Source organism: Bufo bufo, chromosome 3 (assembly GCF_905171765.1).
Source record: "Bufo bufo chromosome 3, aBufBuf1.1, whole genome shotgun sequence".
NCBI lineage: Eukaryota > Metazoa > Chordata > Amphibia > Anura > Bufonidae > Bufo > Bufo bufo.
The window spans coordinates 147,698,837-147,724,555 of NC_053391.1; the positions used below are offsets into that span (position 1 = coordinate 147,698,837).

Genomic DNA, 25,719 nt, shown 5'->3' on the forward strand with positions numbered 1-25,719 from the left:
ACATGTAGCCATAACTATTGTGATGGGGGCACATATCTATACATAACTATTGTGTCGGGGGGAACATATCTGGACATAACTATTGTGATGGGGGCACATTTCTGGACATAACTATCATGACGGAGCCACATATCTGGACATAACTATTGTGATGGGGGCACATTTCTGGACATAACTATCATGACGGAGCCACATATCTGGACATAACTATTGTGACGGGGCACATGTAGCCATAACTATTGTGATGGGGGCACATATCTATACATAACTATTGTGTCGGGGGGAACATATCTGGACATAACTATTGTGATGGGGGCACATTTCTGGACATAACTATCATGACGGAGCCACATATCTGGACATAACTATTGTGATGGGGGCACATTTCTGGACATAACTATCATGACGGAGCCACATATCTGGACATAACTATTGTGACGGGGCACATATCTGGACATAACTATTGTGATCGGGACACATATCTTGACATAACTTTTGTGACGGGGTACATGTGGCCATAACTATTGTGACGGGGGCACATATCTAGACATAACTATTGTGACGGGGTACATGTGGCCATAACTATTGTGATGGGGCAAATATCTGGGCATAACTATTGTGACGGGGCAAATATCTGGCCATAACTATTGTGACGGGGCAAATATCTGGACATAACTATTGTGATCGGGACACATATCTTGACATAACTATTGTGACGGGGTACATGTGGCCATAACTATTGTGACGGGGGCACATATCTAGACATAACTATTGTGACGGGGTACATGTGGCCATAACTATTGTGACAGGGCAAATATCTAGACATAACTATTGTGACGGGGTACATGTGGCCATAACTATTATGACGGGGGCACATAACTGGGCATAACTATTGTGATGGGGGCACATATCTGGGCAGAACTATTGTGACGGAGGCATATATCTGGGCATAACTATTGTGATGGGCGCATATATCTGGACATAACTATTGTGACGGGGTACATGTAGCCATAACTATTGTGATGGGGGCACATATCTGGACATAACTATTGTGACGGGGTACATGTAGCCATAACTATTGTGATGGGGGCACATATCTATACATAACTATTGTGACGGGGGAACATATCTGGACATAACTATTGTGATGGGGGCACATTTCTGGACATAACTATCGTGACGGAGCCACATATCTGGACATAACTATTGTGACGGGGCACATATCTGGACATAACTATTGTGACGGGGCACATGTAGCCATAACTATTGTGATGGGGGCACATATCTATACATAACTATTGTGTCGGGGGGAACATATCTGGACATAACTATTGTGATGGGGGCACATTTCTGGACATAACTATCATGACGGAGCCACATATCTGGACATAACTATTGTGACGGGGCACATGTGGCCATAACTATTGTGACGGGGGCACATATCTGGGCATAACTATTGTGAAAGGGTCACATATGCATAATTATTGTATATCGTATTAAATTTTAATATACATGTACATGAACCCATTTATCTGAACCTGTTGGATTCTTTGTGACGGTAGGTATAACATTTTTGGTTATACCAGGGGTGCACCTAGTCTTTCTGCTGCCTGAGGCGAAAACTGAAACGATGTCCCCCCCCCCCCCCCCCCAATTTCTCAACCTAACCCCTTCCCTCCAGCCCTACTGTTAAAATCATACTTAGAAAACCTTACATACAGAGCTACAAAACATACAGGGTAATACAGCACTACATTCTGTGCTTCCCAATACTATACTGCAGAAACAGATAATCCTCCTTCTGCTGCCCCCCTCTGCCTCAGGCAGCACCAGGTAAGGGCAAATCGCCTCGCCTCATTGGTGGTGCACCCCTGGGTTATACCCACAGGGAGGATGCGAGTGTTCCAATATTTGCTTTTATGAATTGTTTAATGAGATGTTTTATTTGTAATATTGTAGCATGTATTTTTAAGCCTATAAAATTTATGTGGATACCTAATTATCGTGTGTTTGCCTAAATATTGAGTGACCCCCTACCCAAACTTTACACTTATTCTTATACACCAGCATTTGGGAGTGCTGAGGGGTAGTGCACCATTCCAGAAGTGGTACAGTGAGAGAGCCACCATTTCTTTTCCAATCCCACATATCTAGACATAACTATTGTGACAGGGTACATGTGGCCATAACTATTGTGACGGGGCACATAACTGGGCATAACTATTGTGACGGGGGCATATATCTGGGCAAAACTATTGTGACGGGCGCATATATCTGGGCATAACTATTGTGATGGGGGCACATATCTGGACATAACTATTGTGACGGGGTACATGTAGCCATAACTATTGTGATGGGGGCACATTTCTGGACATAACTATCGTGACGGAGCCACATATCTGGACATAACTATTGTGACGGGGCACATATCTGGACATAACTATTGTGATCGGGACACATATCTTGACATAACTATTGTGACGGGGTACATGTGGCCATAACTATTGTGACGGGGGCACATATCTAGACATAACTATTGTGACGGGGTACATGTGGCCATAACTATTGTGACGGGGCAAATATCTAGACATAACTATTGTGACGGGGTACATGTGGCCATAACTATTGTGACGGGGGCACATATCTAGACATAACTATTGTGACGGGGTACATGTGGCCATAACTATTGTGACGGGGCAAATATCTGGGCATAACTATTGTGACGGGGCAAATATCTGGACATAACTATTGTGATCGGGACACATATCTTGACATAACTATTGTGACGGGGGCACATGTGGCCATAACTATTGTGACGGGGCAAATATCTAGACATAACTATTGTGACGGGGTACATGTGGCCATAACTATTATGACGGGGGCACATAACTGGGCATAACTATTGTGATGGGGGCACATATCTGGGCAGAACTATTGTGACGGAGGCATATATCTGGGCATAACTATTGTGATGGGCGCATATATCTGGACATAACTATTGTGACGGGGTACATGTAGCCATAACTATTGTGATGGGGACACATATCTGGACATAACTATTGTGACGGGGGAACATATCTGGACATAACTATTGTGATGGGGGCACATTTCTGGACATAACTATCGTGACGGAGCCACATATCTGGACATAACTATTGTGACGGGGCACATATCTGGACATAACTATTGTGACGGGGCACATGTAGCCATAACTATTGTGATGGGGGCACATATCTATACATAACTATTGTGTCGGGGGGAACATATCTGGACATAACTATTGTGATGGGGGCACATTTCTGGACATAACTATCATGACGGAGCCACATATCTGGACATAACTATTGTGACGGGGCACATGTGGCCATAACTATTGTGACGGGGGCACATATCTGGGCATAACTATTGTGAAAGGGTCACATATGCATAATTATTGTATATCGTATTAAATTTTAATATACATGTACATGAACCCATTTATCTGAACCTGTTGGATTCTTTGTGACGGTAGGTATAACATTTTTGGTTATACCAGGGGTGCACCTAGTCTTTCTGCTGCCTGAGGCGAAAACTGAAACGATGTCCCCCCCCCCCCCCCCCCAATTTCTCAACCTAACCCCTTCCCTCCAGCCCTACTGTTAAAATCATACTTAGAAAACCTTACATACAGAGCTACAAAACATACAGGGTAATACAGCACTACATTCTGTGCTTCCCAATACTATACTGCAGAAACAGATAATCCTCCTTCTGCTGCCCCCCTCTGCCTCAGGCAGCACCAGGTAAGGGCAAATCGCCTCGCCTCATTGGTGGTGCACCCCTGGGTTATACCCACAGGGAGGATGTGAGTGTTCCAATATTTGCTTTGGGACCCATAGGACTCTGGTTACACCACTGCATACATATAACCCTCTAAATCCCCCTCCAAGATCTACAGAACACTTTTATGTCGAAATTAAAGGAACCTTTCAGCACTACATTCACACCCCATCTAACCCCTCTATGCGCACGCCTCTTCTAGCGTGAGAGACTTGCGCATGCGTGCCTTAACTTCTGTTGGAACGCGCCCCTCAGCTGCGGGAGCGAGCGCGCATGGTGGGAGCGCTGTGGAACAATGCTGTGTTCTGATTGGTTCGCACGCTTTCCTGTTCTATGCCGATTGGTCGCCCAAGTCGCGCCAGTTCGATTGCGGAGTTCTGTTTGTCCGGGTTCTGGGTGTTTTGGCGCGAGGATCTTGGCTCCCGTCATTATTGCAGTACAGCAAGCATGGCCCCTGTGTCCAGCGGAGGAAGCCAGCAGCACGGTAACGGGGAGGAGGCGGGGACCCGTCTGGTTATATAGGCTGCGGTCAGCTCTACCCGGTGCATAGAAGCTGCCTGGAAATGTGACAGGGAAGCCTGTGGCAGTCACGTCCTGCACTGTCCCCGCGACGGCCGCTCGTTTATACAGCTGGCTTCTCCTGGGGGCAGTCCGCCCTATAGATGGCCCCTCTCCTGTAGTACTAGTAGTCCCAGCATGTCCTGGCTGGTGGTCAGACCTTACAGGACAATCCAATTACACTATGTGGTGCTGCGTCAGGCACCTCCATTTATGACATCTGTCCTGGCCCCAACTCTCTCAGCCCAAATAGTGAGGTACCACAAATGCTGACTTCATGAAGCCGGCATCAGTGACATCTGTGGCTTCCACCGTCCATGTGACAAGAGAGCCTTGTCTGTCTTAAAGGGGTGGTCCCATCTTCGACAGTGGGGTCGTATCGCTAGGATATGTCCCCAATGTCTGGTAGGTGTATGTCCCATCTGTGGGACCCACACCTGTACTTGGAACAGAACCTGCACAGTCCCGGAGGGCACACCGCGAATGGCCGCTTATGTGCGGTGTGCTTTCCATTTATTTCACTGGGACTTGGCGCATTTTCGGTGCCCCCGTAGGAATGAATGGAGGGTGGCCGCGCATGCGCAGGACTTTGGGGGTCTCCGTTGTAAGTCCTCCAGGACATATCCTAGCAATATGCCCCCAATGTCCGAGATGGCACAACCCCTTTAAAGGGATTGTCTCACTTGAGCAATGGCATTTATCATGTAGAGAAAGTTAGAGGACCTCTCCCCACTCCTGACATGTCTGTTTTAATAGCTTCTTGTATTCCCCATGTCTGGAACATCTCTTCTTGTGTCTCTGTGTTGTGCCGTTTCTTTATTTTTTCTACTAGAAGTTATGAATGACTTTCTAGCAGTCTGTCTAAGGGTACAGAGGGGAAGGATGGGGGGGGGGGGGACCAGTTGGTTAGACCGGAAATGGCAGCACTGATTGGATAGAATCAGTCTGTGCAGGTACCTCCCCTCTGTACCCTTATTGAAGGCTAATAGCAATTCATTTATAACTTCTAGTAGAAATAATAAAGGAATGACACAACATAGATGCCCCATAACTGTTATTACATGGAGTATACATGAAGCTATTAAAACGGGCATGTCAGGAGTGGTGACAGGTCCTCTTTAATACAAGGCACTTACTTATGTATTGTGATTGTCCATATTGCTTCATTCATTTTCCCATCACATTATACACTGCTCGTATCCAGGGGATATGGCTAGGAATGAGCGAACTTGTGTTTCAGATTTGGTTATCTAAGAATTCCGTTACGGATTCCGCTACCACGGACCATAACTTAAGGTCCGTGGTAGCGGAATTCTTAGATATCCCGAACCTTGTACTCTGAACCTGAAACACAAGTTACGGCCACTGCTGCAGGGAGTCTGTGCTTATGTGCACTCCCGGGCCCCAGAGAGGCCGGTGCTTTGTCCTATAGTATGCAAGCACGACCACTGCTGGATTACAGGGTGGTCGTAACCATGGAAATGAGCAGTGTATATAATGTGATGGGAAAAGGTACTGCCTCTAGCTTGAAAAAAGACTTTTAGTAATATTGTATAATTAATTTAACTTTAGGAAGTTTAGAAATGTTATTAATAAAATATATTTATGTTCTATCAATCTAAGGCTCTTATGTTAGTCAGGTGTTGCTGTGTGTTCGCTGCTTTGCCGCTTCATGCTGTCATCCATGAAGGAGGTTCTGATTAAGGCTACATTCGCAAGACTGTAGTGTTTTGCGGATCCGCAGCACACGGATACCGGCCGCGTGTGTTCCACAATTTGCACATGGTCTTTTTCTGAGGACAGATTCATGGATTTCCTATTATTGAAAGCATACGTTTTCCAGTTATTGCACGTTTACTTAGGACGCATCAGGATGTCGTCCGCTCCGGCAGCATTCCACTTTGTAACATCAAATCTGCTTTATGTATCTAAGCAGCCTGGTCATTGATGTAATTGTGAGAAAAAGCCTGATATTACCATTTTACTACAGGAAATGTGTTATTACTGTATATTGGTCGTATGAAGGAGTCGGACCTTTGGAGTACCGACTCCACAGCGAGGCAGTGTCAATGGCGAGCAGGTAAACGGAAGAGAACGCAAACATCTGATCGGCGGTGGTGACGGCAGATCTGATATTGATGGGTCATCAGTATAACAGAAGGGGACAACGCCTTTAACTTTGTCTACATGATAGATTCCATTTGCTGAAGTAAGACAACCCCTTTAAGTTCTTTTAACAGCAACTGTGAAAATTGCAAAAAGTCCCCCCCAACTGATGTTTCAGCGAGCTAGACAATGGACTCTTGCTTGATCATGTATTAAAACCTCAAGACTGCAAAATTTCGCCATAAACGTACATCAAAACTTGACCGCCGCTCTCGCAATGTGAGCCTAATTATTGCTTCTAGAGGGGAATGTGGTGTATATGACGCAGACCCCATTCGTACAGATGTACAATGGAGCCTCCTATACTCATGTTACTGATGCCCTGTAGCCTGCCTTGCCTATTAAAATAGTCATACTTACCTGATCCTCTCATTCCTCCTTTTTCTGCTCCCCAGCTTGTTTTCTTCCATCCCCAAGCGACACGTCATTGCTGAAGCCAATTATTGGCTGCAGTGGTGTAAGTGACTGTGCCCATACGGGGACCAGACTATGGAGGAATGGGAGCCAGCATGCAGGACAGGAGCAGGTAAGTATGAAGGCCACAAGGTATAGGTAGCATGAGTGTCATTGCCACAAAACCCCTTCAGGATGCACATAGTGGATGAGACCTGACATCTCATGTCCACTTCACTTATTCGGGGCTGAAATTCACCTGCTGTGAGGATATTGAAATCCGCAGAATGTCAATTGTTAGCGCAGATTTCACGCTTTGCAATGCAAAGGATAAGATCAGGGAAAAACTGCATCAAAATCCACAGATATTCAACACACACGGATTTTGGTGCTGAAATGCAGAGGAATTCACAAAGTGGAGACGAATAGGACATTGGGGTTGTGCCGTGCTACAATATTTGACTTATGGTCAGGATAGGTCATCAATATCAGATGGGGGGGGGGTCTGACTCCTGGCGCCCCGGCTGATCAGCTGTTTGAAGCGGTAGTGACATTCGAGTGAATGCTGCTTCCTCTTCCAAATTACTGGTGCGTCATCTCCTTTGCATCAGCGGCGCATTGTAATTACAGTACATTCACCTCAATGGGACAAACTGTTGTAATTACGGAACATTGTGCGACCTTTACAAGAGAGAGCGTTTTCCTTATCACAACTCAGGAGGCAGTAGAAGGATGAAACTGAGCATGTGCGGCCTTCTCAGTGAGCAGGACAAAGGAAGAAGAAAAAGGACACAGCAGGTGGCGCTATACAGCTAGCTTTCATTGAATAAGGCTACTTTCACACTTGAGTTCGGGGTTCCGCTTGTGAGCTCCGTTTGAAGGCTCTCACAAGCGGCCCCGAACGCATCCGTCCAGCCCCAATGCAGTCTGACTGGATGCGGATCCGCTCAGAATGCCTCAGTTTGGCTCCGCTTGGCCTCCGTTCCGCTCAGCAGGCGGACACCCGAATGCAGCTTGCAGCGTTCGGGTGTCCGCCTGGCCGTGCAGAGCCAAACGGATCCTTCCAGACTTACAATGTAAGTCAATGGGGACGGATCAGTTTGAAGTTGACACAATATGGTGCAATTTTCAAACTGATCCGTCCCCCATTGACTTTCAGTGCAAAGTCTGGACGGATCCGTCTGACTAACTTTCACACTTAGATTTTTTTGTGAAATATAATGCAGACGGATCCGTTCTGAACGGATACCATCGTTTGCATTATAGGAGCGGATCCGTCTGTGCAGACACCAGACGGATCCGCTCTGAACGCAAGTGTGAAAGTAGCCTAACTTGGTGGCTATGCTAAATCTTTAATTACATGCAATTACAAAAGTGTTCAGATCCTGCTGCTGGTTTGAAAACTGTAGATTATTTTTTGTGGGACAACCCCTTTAAAGAATTGACATCCAGAGAACATAAGAAGACGTTTCGGTATTATAACCTTTATCAAGTTGTACCTGGTAGAGGAAGGCTGGAGAGATTACCCTGGAAGGACTATACTCTGCACTTATGATTCTTTTGCCACCCGCAAAGGCTTAAAGGGGTTGTCCATGTGACCTGTGGCGGGAAGCATACTTAGGGGCTATTCATGTGACAGTATTTTCAGTCCACACCTGATCTGCATTTTTGCAGGTCGCACGCTAACCCATTCACTTCAATAGGGCCACAAAAAATGTAGACAGCACACCGCGTGCCGTCTGCATCCGTGTGTCCATTCTGTGATCCAGCACAAAAGATAGAACATGTCCTATTTTCTCAAAGGATAGTCATTATTACTAGAGATGAGCGAATTTCATATTTTAAAATTTGTTCACGCTTCGTTTACTGGTAAAAGGTAAATTTCGTTATGGATTCCGTTACCATGGACCATAGTTCAATTCTATGACTGAATGCATAACAAAGGCATTCCGTTATTCATTCCGTCATAATAGTCTGTGGGCTGCAAAAACTGATTCATCCCGTTTCCTTTATGCAGGCCATAGACTTCTATTATGACGGTATGCATCTGAAGGCATTCCGTTGTGCATTCCGTAATAGAATTGCGTTATGGTCCATGGTAACGGAATCCATAACGCAATTCACCTTTTACCAGTAAACGAAGCGTGAACTAATTTCATAAAATTCGCTCATCAATTTCAGGAATTCGCTCATCTCTAATTATTACAGTGGGACCCGTGAAAAGTATGGGATGCACAAGGACCACATCCGTGTTTTGCAGGACCGCAAAATGGATACGGTTGTGTGAATAGCCCATTAGGCTCTCTTCACAGAATTTGTTAAAAATAGCAGAGAAGAAAGACCCGCATGCAGAATTATTTTCTTTGCTAAAAAATGATCCTCCCGAACGGATCCCAGTGGGTCTGTTCGGCTCCATTTGCTTCAGTTTTATTGTTCTGCTCCTATAAGGGAGCAAAAGAATAAACGTAACAAACGCTGATGTGAAAGAGGCCTGGTCTGGTCCTGGCTTCCAAGCTGTCTTCACTGCACTTCTGTTCCTCACATACAGACTTCCTGCATGTACTGGGTATGGACTGACCTCAGTGGTGACATGTCCCCAAGCAGCACATTACAAGTCACTGATGTGGTCAGTCATTGGCTGCATTGACGAACATGACCCTGTCCATGTAGGAAGTTTACATGTGGGGGCTGAAAGTGCAGTGAAAACAGCCCAGGAGCCATGGAGCAGGTAAGTATGCTTTTTTTTTCATAGGCGATGGACAACCCCTTTTAACCTCTTGCTGGTGACCTGCAAACTAACAAAAAAGAAAACCCTCAGTCCACAATCACACCCACTTAGATATCATGCAGAACAAAGCTGCACATACATCACAAATACTTAAATGGGATAGGCATAAGGCCATCCTTCATATAAGATAGGGCCAGGGGCTATTCATAGTATTCAGTATATTGGGCAGACTAGATGGACCAAATGGTTCTTATCTGCCGACACATTCTATGTTTCAAGGTTACATAAGATACATCATTATTCACCTGAAGATGTGCCAGAAAGTGGTCACAGGGCTGGTACGTGTGTGCTATTGTGGTCTCTTCTTGCACTGATCTGCAGGAAGAGAGAACCGTACCATGTGGACTCTCTAGGTTGTGCCAATGCTGGGTGCTGAGAAAATGTGCCTATCACTAAATCTTATTACTTGTCATTTTATTTTCAGACATGGCTGACTCCGGGAGCTTTGCTGCATCTCGCTCTCGTCGAGAAAAAACAGAGAAAAAGGGCCGTAAAGAAGCCTTAGAGAGACTGAGAAAAGCAAAATCTGGTGAAAAAGTCAAATATGAGGTAAACTATTTTAACCACCTAACCGTTTTGCCACAGTCCAGCTCCAGCAGTGGGAAAAGTAGCTAACTGGAGGGACGAGAGGGCTGCTTTAGATGCTGCTATCTCCTGAATAGTAGCAGCTAGAAACATGCAACTGGTCTTGTTTAAAACTGACATTCCAGGCTTTCATACAAGACCAAAGACAGCTAAAGTGCAAGCAACAGAGGAGAAATCACTGTTAGACCCCTTACAGACGAGCGTGTCCGGATTAGTTCCGGATGCGTTGCGAATGTGTTAAGTGAAAAATGTGCAATTTCGCCAGCAAGGTCATTCAGTTTTGCCTGCGATCGCGTTCAGTTGTTTAGTTTTTATCGCACAGGTGCAATGCGTTTTGCACGTGCGTGATAAAAAACTGAATGTGTACACACAACATTTCTTAGCAACCATCTGTAAAAAACACATTGCATCCGCACTTGTTTACGGATGCGATTCTCACGCTGCTTCATTCACTTCTGTGGGGCCAGCGTTGCGAGAATATCGCAGAATATAGAACATGCTGCGATTTTCACGCAATGCACAAGTAATGAGTGAAAACCAATGCAGATGTACACAGCCCCATTGAAATGAATGGGTCCGGGTTCCGTGCAGGCGCATCACGCATTGCACCCTCGCAGAATACTTGCTCGTGTGAAAGGCGCCTTAGAAATCGAGTTGGGAATAATTGCGGGTAAAACTTGCTTTTTCTTTCACTTTCAGCTGCATTCACAGCATCCCGGTTTTCTATCAGTGATATCTTCCCCTGTACTGAACATATTGCTGTCATTCTAGTATTGTCTGGAATGTCAGCTTTCGAACAAGACCAGTTGCATGTTTCTAGCTGCTACCATTCAGAAGATAGCAGCATCTAAAGCAGCCGCCCCCCTCCAGGTAGCTACTTTTCCCACTGCCCTGCGCTAGACTCGGGCAAAACAGTTAGGTGGCTAAGCGCGCTGCGTGTTACTGGGTTTCTTTGTGCTGCTGTCAAAGTTGTCCTTGACGATGAGGTAGCCAAACTAAGGCATTAGGTTTCTGTATACGCTAAATCCATAATAAATAAATCCGTTAAAATAAAGCAGGCACATCTAGAAAAGGTAGAAGCTGTTACCTTTAGGCCTCTTTCACACAAACGATACGGGTGCGTTCAGTGAAACTCCCACCATTTCGCAAGCAGGTTCATTCAGTTTTGTCTGCGATTGTGTTCAGTGTTTGTTTTTTCTGTGTGGGTCCAATCAGTTTTGATGCGTTTTTCATAAGTGTGACAAAAAAACGTAATGCTCACACTGGTGTCATGGCTTCCATTTATCTCAGAAACCATGATGCTGTGCTGGATCTCCACTTAGAAGAAAGTAGGGGCTATACTCGAAGGCTTTATACCAAACACAATGCTGGCTTTCAAGATAGCTACGCAGTGGTGCTTATTTTAACACTGATTAATAAATTACAAAAGTGGATTATTCACTTAATATTTAGTGTATTAACCCATTCTTTGTTCTAACCGGGCGTTTTATGTTGGATGGAGGTATGCAGTCTGCTTGACAGAACCAGAGTACTGCTATGGGGTATTTTCTGCCAAGGTTTCTCTTTCCAAAAGTGATGGAAACCCTACTGGAGGCGGTGGACGCTTCTGTATATAGAGACTAACGCACATGCTTCTTACCATCTCCATGGACGTGTTCAGCATTTATCTGTTTTGCTGTTAGGTGGAAGAAATGGCAAGCATTTATGAAGAGGTGGATGAGGACTCCTACTCGAGGATAGTCCGTGAACGCCAAGATGATGACTGGATAGTGGATGATGGTAAGTAAATTCTAGTTACTATAGGGGTGCATGTTCTGAACTTTTCTACTGGACTGATAGAGAGATTCACACAGGTTTTTGCTCTTGCTATTTGACCTCATTGTGGTCTGTTTTTATTCATTTAGTGGTCTTACCTTATCTGACGTTCTCTTCATGTTATTTATAAGTGCACATTTTGTTTAGCTGGGTTATATTGCATGTCCTTATTCAGTGGATTCTGCATGTGTTGGTGACGCTATATTTTTGCACCGACATGCTGTTTATATTGTATACAATTTTTAATGTGTTTGTTTGTTTTGTGTGTCTAATAAACTTTACATATATTTTTACCTATAGCGATTGTTGGATAGGCATTCATATAGGGTGGTTCTTGTGACTCTTCCTTGGGTCGGATTTGTGTTGTACTATTTTTTAACCACCCTTTTGCACTCTTCAGACTAATTGTATTTATTGGTGTGCCCCCTCTTTCCACATTCATTTAAATTCTAGTTACTATAGGGGTACATGTTCTGAACTTTTATACTGGACTGATAGAGAGGAGAAACTTCTGCTTCAAGGACTGGGCCCAAAAATTTCCTGAATGTCCAGGCAAATTTTTGTGAATTTGTGCGCGTGGTGGTTTAGTGACCCTACCTTTTTTTTTTTTTTATTTGTTTGACTACCAAAATAATTTATTTTTTATTTTTTACTTGACACTTGGGACTTATTAGAATGTTTTTTTAGAGATTTTTTTTTCCCTTTGTTTAGGTTTCATTTGGAGGAAAACCGCTAATTATTATTAAAAAATAATTATTTTTAATTATATATTTTTATTAAATATTTAAACTGACAGAAATTAATTATTGCAATGGGTTCCCTATTTTGTGACACATGTATAGGTTTGAGCGAACGGGGTGACTGTTTGTTTCTGCTAGTGACCACATTTTTATTTATTTTTTAATTTGTTATTAATATATATATATATATATATATATATATATATATATATATATATATAATTTTTTTTTTACTTATAGTTTTTTTTATTTTTGGCACATATGTACCCCAGGAGGTCATTAACCACCTCAGCCCCCAGTGCTTAAACACCCTGAAAGACCAGGCCACTTTTTACACTTCTGACCTACACTACTTTAACCGTTTATTGCTCGGTCATGCAACTTACCACCCAAATTAATTCTACCTCCTTTTCTTCTCACTAATAGAGCTTTCATTTGGTGGTATTTCATTGCTGCTGACATTTTTACTTTTTTTGTTATTAATTGAAATTTAACGATTTTTTTGCAAAAAAAGGACATTTTTCACTTTCAGTTGTAAAATTTTGCAAAAAAAAACGGCATCCATATATAAATTTTGCTCTAAATTTATTGTTCTACATGTCTTTGATAAAAAAAAAAATGTTTGGGTAAAAAAAAAAATGGTTTGGGTAAAAGTTATAGCGTTTACAAACTATGGTACAAAAATGTGAATTTCCGCTTTTTGAAGCAGCTCTGACTTTCTGAGCACCTGTCATGTTTCCTGAGGTTCTACAATGCCCAGACAGTACAAACACCCCACAAATGACCCCATTTCGGAAAGTTCACACCCTAAGGTATTCGCTGATGGGCATAGTGAGTTCATAGAACTTTTTATTTTTTGTCACAAGTTAGCGGAAAATGATGATTTTTTTTTTTTTTCTTACAAAGTCTCATATTCCACTAACTTGTGACAAAAAATAAAAAGTTCTATGAACTCACTATGCCCATCAGCGAATACCTTGGGGTCTCTTCTTTCCAAAATGGGGTCACTTGTGGGGTAGTTATACTGCCCTGGCATTCTAGGGGCCCAAATGTGTGGTAAGGAGTTTGAAATCAAATTCTGTAAAAAATGACCTGTGAAATCCGAAAGGTGCTCTTTGGAATATGGGCCCCTTTGCCCACCTAGGCTGCAAAAAAGTGTCACACATCTGGTATCTCCGTACTCAGGAGAAGGTGGGGAATGTGTTTTGGGGTGTCATTTTATATATACCCATGCTGGGTGAGAGAAATATCTTGGCAAAAGACAACTTTTCCCATTTTTTCTATACAAAGTTGGCATTTGACCAAGATATTTAACTCACCCAGCATGGGTATATGTAAAAAGACACCCCAAAACACATTCCTCAACTTCTCCTGAATACAGAGATACCAGATGTGTGACACTTTTTTGCAGCCTAGGTGGGCAAAGGGGCCCATATTCCAAAGAGCACCTTTCGGATTTCACAGGTCATTTTTTACAGAATTTGATTTCAAACTCCTTACCACACATTTGGGCCCCTAGAATGCCAGGGCAGTATAACTACCCCACAAGTGACCCCATTTTGGAAAGAAGAGACCCCAAGGTATTCGCTGATGGGCATAGTGAGTTCATGGAAGTTTTTATTTTTTGTCACAAGTTAGTGGAATATGAGACTTTGTATGAAGAAAAAAAAAAAAAAAAAAAATCATCATTTTCCACTAACTTGTGACAAAAAAGAAAAAATTCTAGGAACTCGCCATGCCCCTCACGGAATACCTTGGGGTGTCTTCTTTCCAAAATGGGGTCACTTGTGGGGTAGTTATACTGCCCTGGCATTTTCCAGGGGCCCTAATGTGTGGTAAGTAGGTAAATGACCTGTGAAATCCGAAAGGTGCTCTTTGGAATGTGGGCCCCTTTGCCCACCTAGGCTGCAAAAAAGTGTCACACATCTGGTATCTCCGTACTCAGGAGAAGGTGGGGAATGTGTTTTGTGGTGTCATTTTACATATACCCATGCTGGGTGAGAGAAATATCTTGGCAAAAGACAACTTTTCCCATTTTTTTATACAAAGTTGGCATTTGACCAAGATATTTATCTCACCCAGCATGGGTATATGACACCCCAAAACACATTCCTCAACTTCTCCTGAATACAGAGATACCAGATGTGTGACACTTTTTTGCTGCCTAGGTGGGCAAAGGGGCCCAAATTCCTTTTAGGAGGGCATTTTTAGACATTTGGATACCAGACTTCTTCTCACGCTTTGGGGCCCCTAAAATGCCAGGGCAGTATAAATACCCCACATGTGACCCCATTTTGGAAAGAAGACACCCCAAGGTATTCAATGAGGGGCATGGCGAGTTCATTGAAAAAAAATTTTTTTGGCACAAGTTAGCGGAAATTGATTTTTTTGATTTTGTTCTCACAAAGTCTCCCTTTCCGCTAACTTGGGACAAAAATTTCCATCTTTCATGGACTCAATATGCCCCTCAGCGAATACCTTGGGGTGTCTTCTTTCCAAAATGGTGTTATTTGTGGGGTGTTTGTACTGCCCTGGCCTTTGAGGGTCTCCGCAATCATTACATGTATGCCCAGCATTAGGAGTTTCTGCTATTCTCCTTATATTGAGCATACGGGTAATGAGATTTTTTTTTTCCGTTCAGCCTCTGGGCTGAAAGAAAAAAATGAACGGCACAGATTTCTTCATTCGCATCGATCAATGTGGATGAAAAAATCTCTGCCAAAAAAAGAAAAAGGAGGGGAAAGGCGTCTGCCAGGACATAGGAGCTCCGCCCAACATCCATACCCACTTCAGCTCGTATGCCCTGGCAAACCCGATTTCTCCATTCACATCAATCGATGTGGATGAATAAATCATTGCCGGGATTTTTTTTTTTTATATATACAAAGTGTTTGCCAAAGTATATGAACACCGCCACCTCCTCAGCTCATATGCCTCGGCAAACATATCTTTTACTGCAGAGGAGAAATCTCGTCTTGCAGCGCCGCATACACCGACTTGCGTGTAATCTGACAGCAGCGCAATGCTTCTGTCCGAATGCACATCAGTGCTGCAGCTGGTCGATCGGTTGGTCCACCTGGAAGGTAAAAAAAACAAAACAAAAAAGAAAAAACCAGGCCGCAAAGCAATAACTTTATTAACTTTAGAACAGAACATATTAACTTTTTTTAACTTTTTTACTTACCGGTAATTTCTTTTTTGTTTAGTTTTTTTTACCTTTATAGAACAAACCTCTCCTTCCCCATGGGACAATGTGCAAAGCGCAAATCGCCCAAAGATGTGGCGAAGTACGTTATGCACTTTATCCCAGGTGAAAGGAGAGGTTTGCAGCAGCTGAGAGTAAAATGGCCCTAATAGCCCTGTGTGCCTGTCCTGTGAGATGCATTCCCTATGCTAGGTGTACCTGTGTGTGGTACTTCCGGAAACACTCACCAAAGCATAGGGCAGGACAGTCAGGACAGAAATAGCGGGTGTCACGCCTTATTCCACTCCTGCTACAGACACGACATCTTTTTCGGGGTGACGGTTGGGTTGAGGTACCAGCAACGACACTGGGGAAATGTCGCTCGTGTAGACGGCTAACTACACTGGTGGGTGGGGCCACGGAACCTCCTGGGTAAAGGAGGTTCTCGATGATCTCTTCCTGGAATTTGAGGAAAGATCGTGTTCTCCCAGCCTTACTGTAGAGAACAAAACTATTGTACAGCGCCAATTGAATTAAATATACAGACACCTTCTTATACCAGCGTCTGGTTCTGCGGGAAACTAAACACGGAGACAACATCTGGTCATTGAAGTCCACCCCTCCCATGAGCGCATTATAGTCGTGGACACAGAGGGGCTTTTCAATGACACGGGTTGCTCGCTCAATTTGGATTGTCGTGTCTGCGTGAATGGAGGAGAGCATGTAAACGTCACGCTTGTCTCTCCATTTCACCGCGAGCAGTTCTTCGTTACACAAGGCAGCCCTCTCCCCCCTTGCAAGACGGGTGGTTACAAGCCGTTGGGGGAAGCCCACGCGACTAGTTCGCGCGGTGCCACAGGCGCAAATCCGTTCTAGAAACAAATGCCTAAAGAGGGCCACACTTGTGTAAAAATTGTCCACATAAAGATGGTACCCCTTGCCGAATAAGGGTGACACTAAGTCCCAGACTGTCTTCCCACTGCTCCCCAGGTAGTCAGGGCAACCGACCGGCTCCAGGGTATGATCTTTTCCCTCATAGATCCGAAATTTGTGGGTATAGCCTGTGGCCCTTTCACAGAGCTTATACAATTTGACCCTATACCAGGCACGCTTGCTTGGGATGTATTGTTTGAAGCCAAGGCGCCCGGTAAAATGTATTAGGGACTCGTCTACGCAGATGTTTTGCTTGGGGGTATACAAATCTGCAAATTTCTGGTTGAAATGGTCTATGAGGGGCCGAATTTTGTGGAGCCGGTCAAAAGCTGGGTGGCCCCTGGGACGGGAGGTGGTGTTGTCGCTAAAATGCAGGAAACGGAGGATGGCCTCAAATCGTGCCCTGGACATAGCAGCAGAGAACATGGGCATGTGATGAATCGGGTGCGTTGACCAATATGACCGCAATTCATGCTTTTTTGTCAGGCCCATGTTGAGGAGAAGGCCCAAAAAAATTTTAATTTCGGAAACTTGGACTGGTTTCCACCGGAAAGGCTGGGCATAAAAGCTTCCCGGGTTGGCGGATATAAATTGTGTGGCATACTGGTTGGTCTCTGCCACGACTAAGTCCAAGAGCTCCGCAGTCAAGAACAGCTCAAAAAATCCCAGGGCCGAACCGATTTGAGCCGTCTCAACCCGAACTCCAGACTGGGCGGTGAAAGGGGGAACTACAGGTGCGGCTGAAGTTGGTGACTGCCAATCAGGGTTTGCCAGCACCTCAGGGATTCTAGGGGCTCTACGGGCCTGTCTGTGCGGTGGCTGCGACGGGGTAACTACTGCACGTGCCACCGTACCAGCTTCAACTGCCCTTCTGGTGCTCGCCACGTCACCATGTTGTACGGCAGTGCTGGTACTAGGTCCAGGGAGGGCTGCGCTGCTGGTGTATGCCTCACCACGTGATCCGGCAGCGACAGCCCCACTCTGCTGCTCTTGAAGCGGATCCTGCATAACCTGTGGTCTAGCGACACGGGGCCGGGTACGCCTGGTGCTGCCAGGGACCTCCACCTCCTCGTCCGAACTTTGGGTCAGAGAGCCACTGCTTTCCACAGGTTCATATTCTGACCCGCTAGATTCATCAGGTGAGGGTTCCCACTCCTCATCCGACTGGGTCAGAATCCTGTAGGCCTCTTCAGAAGAATACCCCCTGTTTGACATTTTGGACTACTAAATTTAGGGGTATTCCCTGAGACTACCCAAGAAAAAAAGCAAGCCTGTCTTACAAAGGGGAGGCTAGCGAAGTACCGGAGGCCGCTGCGGTTGATAAAAAATATCAAAACGGATTTTTTTATCGCCGCAGTGCGTGTAAAATGAATGTGCAGTGATCAAAAAATATATATTTTTTGTCACTGCGGTGGGGCGGGCGTGGGTGAACGCACGTGTGGGCGACCGATCAGGCCTGATCGGGCAAACACTGCGTTTTGGGTGGAGGGCGAACTAAAGTGACACTAATACTATTATAGATCTGACCGTGATCAGTTTTGATCACTTACAGATACTATAAAAGTACAAATGCTGATTAGCGATACGCTATTCAGCGAATAAAAGTGACTGCGGTGCGGTGGGGTGGGCGCTAACTGACGCTAACTACCTAACCAAGGGGCCTAAACTATCCCTAAAACCTAACAGCCAATACCAGTGAAAAAAAAAAGTGACAGTTTACACTGATCACTTTTTTTCCTTTCTCTAGTGATTGACAGGGGCGATCAAAGGGGTGATCAAAGGGTTAATTGGGGTGCAGGGGGGTGATCTGGGGCTAAGGTGTAGTGTTGGTGCTACTCACAGTTCAGTCTGCTCCTGTGCTGGATCCAACCGACGAAAAGGACCAGCACAGGAGCAGAGAAGCCATATAACAGATCATATTTACTAATATGATCTGTTATATGACTTTTGATTGGATTTTTTGAAAATCGCCAGCCTGCCAGCCAATGATCGTTGCTGGCAGGCTGGTGACTAACTTCTTCTTTGAATTTTGCCGGCCCGCGATGCGCATGCCGGCTTTGAGCGAAATCTCGCGTCTCGCGAGATGACGCGTATATGCGTGATTGTGCGCAGCGCTGCCACCTCCGGAACGCGAATCTGCGTACAGCGGTCCGGAGGTGGTTAAAAGACCTTCTCTTTTTTTTTTTTTTCTCCACTGTAACTGGGGTATCCACAGAAGCGCCAGTTACAAGGGAAAGCAGCCCCCTGTGGGGACATTACATTCAGACAGAGCTGATCAAAGTCTCCTTAGACCCTGCAGCTTTGCTCCTGTCCCAGACACCCCTGGCTTTCACGTGACCGCCGGGACTAACAAAGGAAGTGGCTATGGCTCTTCCTGCTGTCCCCCTGGCGCTTGTGCTGCGCTGTCCTCCAGCTCCTGTTTTCTCCTCATGGTCTCAAAGCCAGGACCCGACCTGCTCCTGCTAGATTGCCGGAGCTTTAATCCCAGCACTGCCTAAAGGTTTATATACATGCTATCTGCAGTATGTGCAGATAGGACGTATATATCCAGTGGGCAGTCGGGAAGGGGATAATAAAGTTTGGCATCGACGCCTTTTTGGTGAGTTCATAGTTTTATAGTGCAGATCATGCCCAATATGAGATTAATGGTTCATGCACACACTGGTCCGTAATATGGCACTATGCATGCTATTCTCAGACAATTTGCCCATAAATAGTTTCACACTGGTGAACATCCAAGTAAATTAATCTGCAGTTCATTTAGGGTGTATTCACACTTAGTGGTTCGCTTGCTGCTTTAAATAGCAATACTTCATCCACAGCATATAACTACACCAAATAGAGTGTAGGTAAATTGTCCATTAGTGTGCCGGGAGGGCAATGGCTCTGCAACAGAACTGTATGACTTTTACTGCAAATGGCTGTGGTTTGGCAATGCAGTTTTTACCGCAAGACACACTAAAAAGTTTCATGTATAAAAAATCGTCTCATGTTAATAGACCTTTAGGACTCATGAACATGGCCAATATTACCATGGTTGTAATCTGTAGTATGGCTTCTGTAGAGGCACATGAGCCTGTGACTGCCCTGGATTCCATATGCACAAAAGCATCCCCTAAAAGCAGTACTTTCTGGGTGGAGATGTCTCTTTACATGCAGTCAGATTAACCACCTCCGGACCGCTGTAAGCAGATTCGCGTTCCGGAGGTGGCAGCGCTGCGCACAGTCACGCATATACGCGTCATCTCGCGAGACGCGAGATTTCGCTCCAAGCCGGCCCGCGCATGCGCATCGCGGGCCGGCAAAAGTTAAAGAACAAGTTCGTCACCAGCCTGCCAGCAATGATCATTGGCTGGCAGGCTGGCGATTTTTAAAAAATCCAATCACAAGCCATATAACAGATCATATTAGTAAATATGATCTGTTATATGGCTTCTCTGCTCCTCTGCTGGTCCTTTTCGTCGGTTGGATCCAGCAGAGAAGCAGACATCACTGTGAGTACACCAAACACTTCACTGTAGCCCCTGATCACCCCCCTGCACCACAATTAACCCTTTGATCACCCCTTTGATCGCCCCTGTCAATCACCAGTGAAAGGAAAAAAAGTGATCAGTGTAAACTGTCACTTTTTTTTTTTCACTAGTATTGGCTGTTAGGTTTTAGGGATAGTTTAGGCCCCTTGGTTAGGTAGTTAGCGTCAGTTAGCGCCCACCCCACCGCACCGCAGTCACTTTTATTCGCTGAATAGCGTATCGCTAATCAGCATTTGTACTTTTATAGTATCTGTAAGTGATCAAAACTGATCACGGTCAGATCTATAATAGTATTAGTGTCACTTTAGTTCGCCCTCCACCCAAAACGCAGTGTTTGCCCGATCAGGCCTGATCGGTCGCCCACACGTGCGTTCACCCACGCCCGCCCCACCGCAGTGACAAAAATTATATATTTTTTGATCACTGCACAATTATTTTACACGCACTGCGGCGATAAAAAAAATCAGTTTTGATATTTTTTATCACCCGCAGCGGCCTCTGGTACTTCGCTAGCCTCCCCTTTGTAAGACAGGTTTGCTTTTTTTCTTGGGTAGTCTCAGGGAATACCCTTAAATTTAGTAGTCCAAAATGTCAAACAGGGGGTATTCTTCTGAAGAGGCCTACAGGATTCTGACCCAGTCGGATGAGGAGTGGGAACCCTCATCTGACGAATCTAGCGGGTCAGAATATGAACCTGTGGAAAGCAGTGGCTCTCTGACCCAAAGTTCGGACGAGGAGGTGGAGGTCCCTGGCAGCACCAGGCGTACCCGGCCCCGTGTCGCTAGACCACAGGTTATGCAGGATCCGCTTCAAGAGCAGCAGAGTGGGGCTGTCGCTGCCGGATCACGTGGTGAGGCATACACCAGCAGCGCAGCCCTCCCTGGACCTAGTACCAGCACTGCCGTACAACATGGTGACATGGCGAGCACCAGAAGGGCAGTTGAAGCTGGTACGGTGGCACGTGCAGTAGTTACCCCGTCGCAGCCACCGCACAGACAGGCCCGTAGAGCCCCTAGAATCCCTGAGGTGCTGGCAAACCCTGATTGGCAGTCACCAACTTCAGCCGCACCTGTAGTTCCCCCTTTCACCGCCCAGTCTGGAGTTCGGGTTGAGACGGCTCAAATCGGTTCGGCCCTGGGATTTTTTGAGCTGTTCTTGACTGCGGAGCTCTTGGACTTAGTCGTGGCAGAGACCAACCAGTATGCCACACAATTTATATCCGCCAACCCGGGAAGCTTTTATGCCCAGCCTTTCCGGTGGAAACCAGTCCAAGTTTCCGAAATTAAATTTTTTTTGGGCCTTCTCCTCAACATGGGCCTGACAAAAAAGCATGAATTGCGGTCATATTGGTCAACGCACCCGATTCATCACATGCCCATGTTCTCTGCTGCTATGTCCAGGGCACGATTTGAGGCCATCCTCCGTTTCCTGCATTTTAGCGACAACACCACCTCCCGTCCCAGAGGCCACCCAGCTTTTGACCGGCTCCACAAAATTCGGCCCCTCATAGACCATTTCAACCAGAAATTTGCAGATTTGTATACCCCCGAGCAAAACATCTGCGTAGACGAGTCCCTAATACATTTTACCGGGCGCCTTGGCATCAAACAATACATCCCAAGCAAGCGTGCCCGGTATGGGGTCAAATTGTATAAGCTCTGTGAAAGGGCCACAGGCTATACCCACAAATTTCGGATCTATGAGGGAAAAGATCAGACCCTGGAGCCGGTCGGTTGCCCTGACTACCTGGGGAGCAGTGGGAAGACAGTCTGGGACTTGGTGTCACCCTTATTCGGCAAGGGGTACCATCTTTATGTGGACAATTTTTACACAAGTGTGGCCCTCTTTAGGCATTTGTTTCTAGAACGGATTTGCGCCTGTGGCACCGCGCGAACTAGTCGCGTGGGCTTCCCTCAACGGCTTGTAACCACCCGTCTTGCAAGGGGGGAGAGGGCTGCCTTGTGTAACGAAGAACTGCTCGCGGTGAAATGGAGAGACAAGCGTGACGTTTACATGCTCTCCTCCATTCACGCAGACACGACAATCCAAATTGAGCGAGCAACCCGTGTCATTGAAAAGCCCCTCTGTGTCCACGACTATAATGCGCTCATGGGAGGGGTGGACTTCAATGACCAGATGTTGTCTCCGTATTTAGTTTCCCGCAGAACCAGACGCTGGTATAAGAAGGTGTCTGTATATTTAATTCAATTGGCGCTCTACAATAGTTTTGTTCTCTACAGTAAGGCTGGGAGAACACGATCTTTCCTCAAATTCCAGGAAGAGATCATCGAGAACCTCCTTTACCCAGGAGGTTCCGTGGCCCCATCCCCCAGTGTAGTTAGCCGTCTACACGAGCGACATTTCCCCAGTGTCGTTCCTGGTACCTCAACCCAACCGTCACCCCGAAAAAGATGTCGTGTCTGTAGCAGGAGTGGAATAAGGCGTGACACCCGCTATTTCTGTCCTGACTGTCCGGACCACCCTGCCCTATGCTATGGAGAGTGTTTCCGGAAGTACCACACATAGGTACACTTAGCATAGGGATTGCATCTCACAGGACAGGCACACAGGGCTATTAGGGCCCTTTTACTCTCAGCTGCTGCAAACCTCTCCTTTCACCTGGTATAAAGTGCATAACGTACTTCGCCACATCTTTGGGCGATTTGCGCTTTGCACATTGTCCCATGGGGAAGGAGAGGTTTGTTCTATAAAGGTAAAAAAAATTACCGGTAAGTAAAAAAGTTAAAAAAGTTAAAAAAAGTTAATATGTTCTGTTCTAAAGTTAATAAAGTTATTGCTTTGCGGCCTGGTTTTTTCTTTTTTGTTTTGTTTTTTTTACCTTCCAGGTGGACCAACCGATCGACCAGCTGCAGCACTGATGTGCATTCGGACAGAAGCATTGCGCTGCTGTCAGATTACACGCAAGTCGGTGTATGCGGCGCTGCAAGACGAGATTTCTCCTCTGCAGTAAAAGATATGTTTGCCGAGGCATATGAGCTGAGGAGGTGGCGGTGTTCATATACTTTGGCAAACACTTTGTATATATAAAAAAAAAAAAAATCCCGGCAATGATTTATTCATCCACATCGATTGATGTGAATGGAGAAATCGGGTTTGCCAGGGCATACGAGCTGAAGTGGGTATGGATGTTGGGCGGAGCTCCTATGTCCTGGCAGACGCCTTTCCCCTCCTTTTTCTTTTTTTGGCAGAGATTTTTTCATCCACATTGATCGATGCGAATGAAGAAATCTGTGCCGTTCATTTTTTTCTTTCAGCCCAGAGGCTGAACGGAAAAAAAAAATCTCATTACCCGTATGCTCAATATAAGGAGAATAGCAGAAACTCCTAATGCTGGGCATACATGTAATGATTGCGGAGACCCTCAAATGCCAGGGCAGTACAAACACCCCACAAATAACACCATTTTGGAAAGAAGACACCCCAAGGTATTCGCTGAGGGGCATATTGAGTCCATGAAAGATTGAAATTTTTGTCCCAAGTTAGCGGAAAGGGAGACTTTGTGAGAACAAAATCAAAAAAATCAATTTCCGCTAACTTGTGCCAAAATTTTTTTTTTTTCAATGAACTCTCCATGCCCCTCATTGAATACCTTGGGGTGTCTTCTTTCCAAAATGGGGTCACATGTGGGGTATTTATACTGCCCTGGCATTTTAGGGGCCCCAAAGCGTGAGAAGAAGTCTGGTATCCAAATGTCTAAAAATGCCCTCCTAAAAGGAATTTGGGCACCTTTGCCCACCTAGGCTGCAAAAAAGTGTCACACATGTGGTATCTCCGTATTCAGCAGAAGTTGGGGAATATGTTTTGGGGTGTCATTTTACATATACCCATGCTGGGTGAGATAAATATCTTGGTCAAATGCCAACTTTGTATAAAAAAAATGGGAAAAGTTGTCTTTTGCCAAGATATTTCTCTCACCCAGCATGGGTATATGTAAAATGACACCCCAAAACACATTCCCCACCTTCTCCTGAGTACGGCAATACCAGATGTGTGACACTTTTTTGCAGCCTAGGTGGGCAAAGGGGCCCATATTCCAAAGAGCACCTTTCGGATTTCACAGGTCATTTTTTACAGAATTTGATTTCAAACTCCTTACCACACATTTGGGCCCCTAGAATGCCAGGGCAGTATAACTACCCCACAAGTGACCCCATTTTGGAAAGAAGAGACCCCAAGGTATTCGATGATGGGCATAGTGAGTTCATGGAAGTTTTTATTTTTTGTCACAAGTTTGTGGAATATGAGACTTTGTATGAAAAAAAAATAAAAAAATAAAAATCATCATTTTCCACTAACTTGTGACAAAAAATAAAAAATTCTAGGAACTCGCCATGCCCCTCACGGAATACCTTGGGGTGTCTTCTTTCCAAAATGGGGTCACTTGTGGGGTGGTTATACTGCCCTGGCATTCTAGGGGCCCAAATGTGTGGTAAGGAGTTTGAAATCAAATTCTGTAAAAAATGACCTGTGAAATCCGAAAGGTGCTCTTTGGAATATGGGCCCCTTTGCCCACCTAGGCTGCAAAAAAGTGTCACACATCTGGTATCTCCGTACTCAGGAGAAGGTGGGGAATGTATTTTGGGGTGTCATTTTATATATACCCATGCTGGGTGAGAGAAATATCTTGGCAAAAGACAACTTTTCCCATTTTTTTATACAAAGTTGTCATTTGACCAATATATTTATCTCACCCAGCATGGGTATATGTAAAAAGACACCCCAAAACACATTCCTCAACTTCTCCTGAGTACGGGGAGACCAGATGTGTGACACTTTTTTGCAGCCTAGGTGGGCAAAGAGCACCTTTCGGATTTCACTGGTCATTTTTTACTGAATTTGATTTCAAACTCCTTACCACACATTTGGGCCCCTAGAATGCCAGGGCAGTATAACTACCCCACAAGTGACCCCATTTTGGAAAGAAGACACCCCAAGGTATTCCGTGAGGGGCATGGCGAGTTCCTAGAATTTTTTTATTTTTTGTCACAAGTTAGTGGAAAATGATTTTTTTTTTTTTTTTTTTTTTTTCATACAAAGTCTCATATTCCACTAACTTGTGACAAAAAATAAAAACTACCATGAACTCACTATGCCCATCAGCGAATACCTTGGGGTCTCTTCTTTCCAAAATGGGGTCACTTGTGGGGTAGTTATACTGCCCTGGTATTCTAGGGGCCCAAATGT

General features: G+C 45.1%; 1 protein-coding gene across 3 annotated transcripts in view; it reads left to right on the forward strand.

Annotated features, from left to right (window-relative positions):
• The first annotated feature begins 4,181 nt into the window (after window positions 1-4,181).
• Window positions 4,182-25,719, forward strand: part of POLA1 (DNA polymerase alpha 1, catalytic subunit) — a 450,237-nt gene continuing 428,699 nt past the window's right edge. For all 3 annotated transcript variants that reach the window (XM_040423702.1, XM_040423703.1, XM_040423704.1), the window contains exons 1-3: window positions 4,182-4,303; window positions 10,149-10,273; window positions 11,992-12,088. In XM_040423702.1, the coding sequence (XP_040279636.1) occupies window positions 4,267-4,303; window positions 10,149-10,273; window positions 11,992-12,088 (259 nt within the window). In that variant the 5' untranslated portion in view covers window positions 4,182-4,266. The remainder of the gene's footprint in view (window positions 4,304-10,148; window positions 10,274-11,991; window positions 12,089-25,719) is intronic.